We start from the raw sequence: 2,147 nt of genomic DNA, 5'->3' as shown, positions 1-2,147 counted from the left end.
TTTCTGCTGGTACAGATTTTTATGAGCACAGCATGCAGGCTCTTGTTCATAGCTGGTGAAAATGCATGGTTCATGGTGGTGAATATGTTGACAAATTGTGTTCTGTAGCTGAGAATTTGGTCTGGTCTACCAAATAGTGTTATCCTGCTCATTGTGTCTGTTGTAGTTTCTATGGACATAAATAGGCTTTACTTTCAGAATAACCTGCTTTCATAGGTGAGACAGGTATATTCTCGTAGGTATATTCATAGGTATACTTTCACAGGTGAGCAATTGTACAGCAGCTCTTCCTCCTGGTAGGATAATGTCAACGGTTTACAGGCTGGTTCGGCCTGGTTCTGTGGCTAGCGGGGCAGAGGGATTTCGCAAATCTGCGCCTCTGGAAAAGGGAAACAGGGGACCCCAAATAATTAAAAACAGCAGCAATGATCAGAGACAAATTAACTAACTAAATATGGTATCGGAATGCAAGATAACACACTATGATACAATATAATTAGAATCAAAGCTAATAAATGAAATATAAGCAAGAGAGTATCCGAAAGGTGGTTAGGCCTCACCATAACGCTGAGACACGCAGTCGGGTCGAGCAGCAAGAAGGAGAGTCTGACAAAGAAAAGCAAAGTCAGATGACCTACCAAGGCCTTATATCTGTTCTCCCTGAGCAGGAATGATAACAAAAGAGTGAAAAGTCTTCTGGGGTATGTAGTTCTTCTCTTCTGGATAGGTGGCCAGAACTGGAGCATTAACCCTTTAACTCCCGTGCACTACGTGACGTTATGATGTGGAATATCAATAACCAAAAATCATAAAAGCATGACAGCTAAAGAAAGGTATATATTTCCTTTTATTCAAACATAGCTATTGCTCTTTTCTCTTGTTTGCATAGATCTGCTTTAATTTGTCCCTTGAAAATGAACAACTTCCTCGAATCAATGGTATTTATACATTGTTCATATCATTATGACAGAAATGACACCACTGATATTTTTAGGCAAGTTAAATAGACACATTACAGAAACACTAACACTAGTGGTTGCTGCTGTACGCACTGAAAATCATTCAGTAATGAAGGGACATGGACTCCACTGATTTTTTGTTTTGTTGCAATTTTTTTCCTGAAAGTTAGATGTTCATCTATATTGTTTAAATGTTTTGAACATATTCATGTATACCAAGTAGACAACACATTTCAAAAAAATCATTAAAAGAAAAATTAGAGTGAAAATTTATTTGTTTCAGTTCTCCACTTTCCCAGTTGCAAAAGAAAGTCACAGAGGAAGAAAGATTTGCAAAAAAAGATTACATTTACGATTATATTCTGTTTTTACCGTATGCTCCTTTTGACCATTAAAGTTATTAACAGGACTGGTTTCATGGGATTTTTTTCACTATTGTCATTATTTTTTAAGAGAGGATCCATACTTATACAGGAAGAAATAAAGGGAATGATCCTAATCATGAGAGAACACTTTGGAGTCTTTGTCAACCGTAAAGAACCCTCTGAAGAAATTTTAAATAAGTCCTTCCTAAGCTTAAGGATGCATACTTATTTACTTATTCAAGTTGGCTTGCCATATATGTTTGCAAATGCTTAATCCTATAGTTCTAAAGACAGTCAATTTCTAAGAGCTAAACAGCATCAGTGAAGTGCTACAAACTGATACTGTATTATTTTAATTACAGTATTAATTGTAATTATATTTACAGTTTTGGGGATCTAAAGTATTCTATACAAGATTCAAAGTGAAGTATAGATAAGACAAAAATATTGGTTTCCATGTAGTTATGCTTATTGAATTTGCCTTCAGCTTTCTCATTATCTATTCCATTCTTCAGCATGACATCCCAAAACTATTGTCCTCATTTTGTTTCCCCTCCATTACTGATCTACTTTCCACATTCATTTCTCATTATGTTAATTGAATCCCTCTCTCAGTCACACAGGCATACACATGCTCCCTCCTTTCTGTCTTTTGTCTGTTGCACAATAACCTTTCATTGTTTATTCTATGAGATCATAGATTTCATACCCTAGGTTTAGGTCTGATATATGCTCAACAGGTTGCTTTGGAATTATTACAAAATATAAGTCAGTATTCATAACCTATAGGTATATGCTATTTTAAATCCAATGACCACCAAAA

The 2,147-nt window shown here is 35.5% G+C and overlaps 1 protein-coding gene across 1 annotated transcript in view; it reads right to left on the bottom strand.

The window, feature by feature from the left end:
• Window positions 1-315: 315 nt before the first annotated feature.
• Window positions 316-2,147, bottom strand: part of LOC100544944 (transmembrane protein 222-like) — a 3,821-nt gene continuing 1,989 nt past the window's right edge. The window contains exon 2 of the mRNA XM_010722093.1: window positions 316-379. Coding sequence (XP_010720395.1) covers window positions 316-379 — 64 coding nt within the window. The remainder of the gene's footprint in view (window positions 380-2,147) is intronic.

The sequence above is a fragment of the Meleagris gallopavo genome, chromosome 1, assembly GCF_000146605.3.
Source record: "Meleagris gallopavo isolate NT-WF06-2002-E0010 breed Aviagen turkey brand Nicholas breeding stock chromosome 1, Turkey_5.1, whole genome shotgun sequence".
Taxonomy (NCBI): domain Eukaryota; kingdom Metazoa; phylum Chordata; class Aves; order Galliformes; family Phasianidae; genus Meleagris; species Meleagris gallopavo.
The sequence above is the reverse complement of the archived record's forward strand: the minus strand, read 5'-3'. Positions and strand labels throughout refer to the sequence as shown.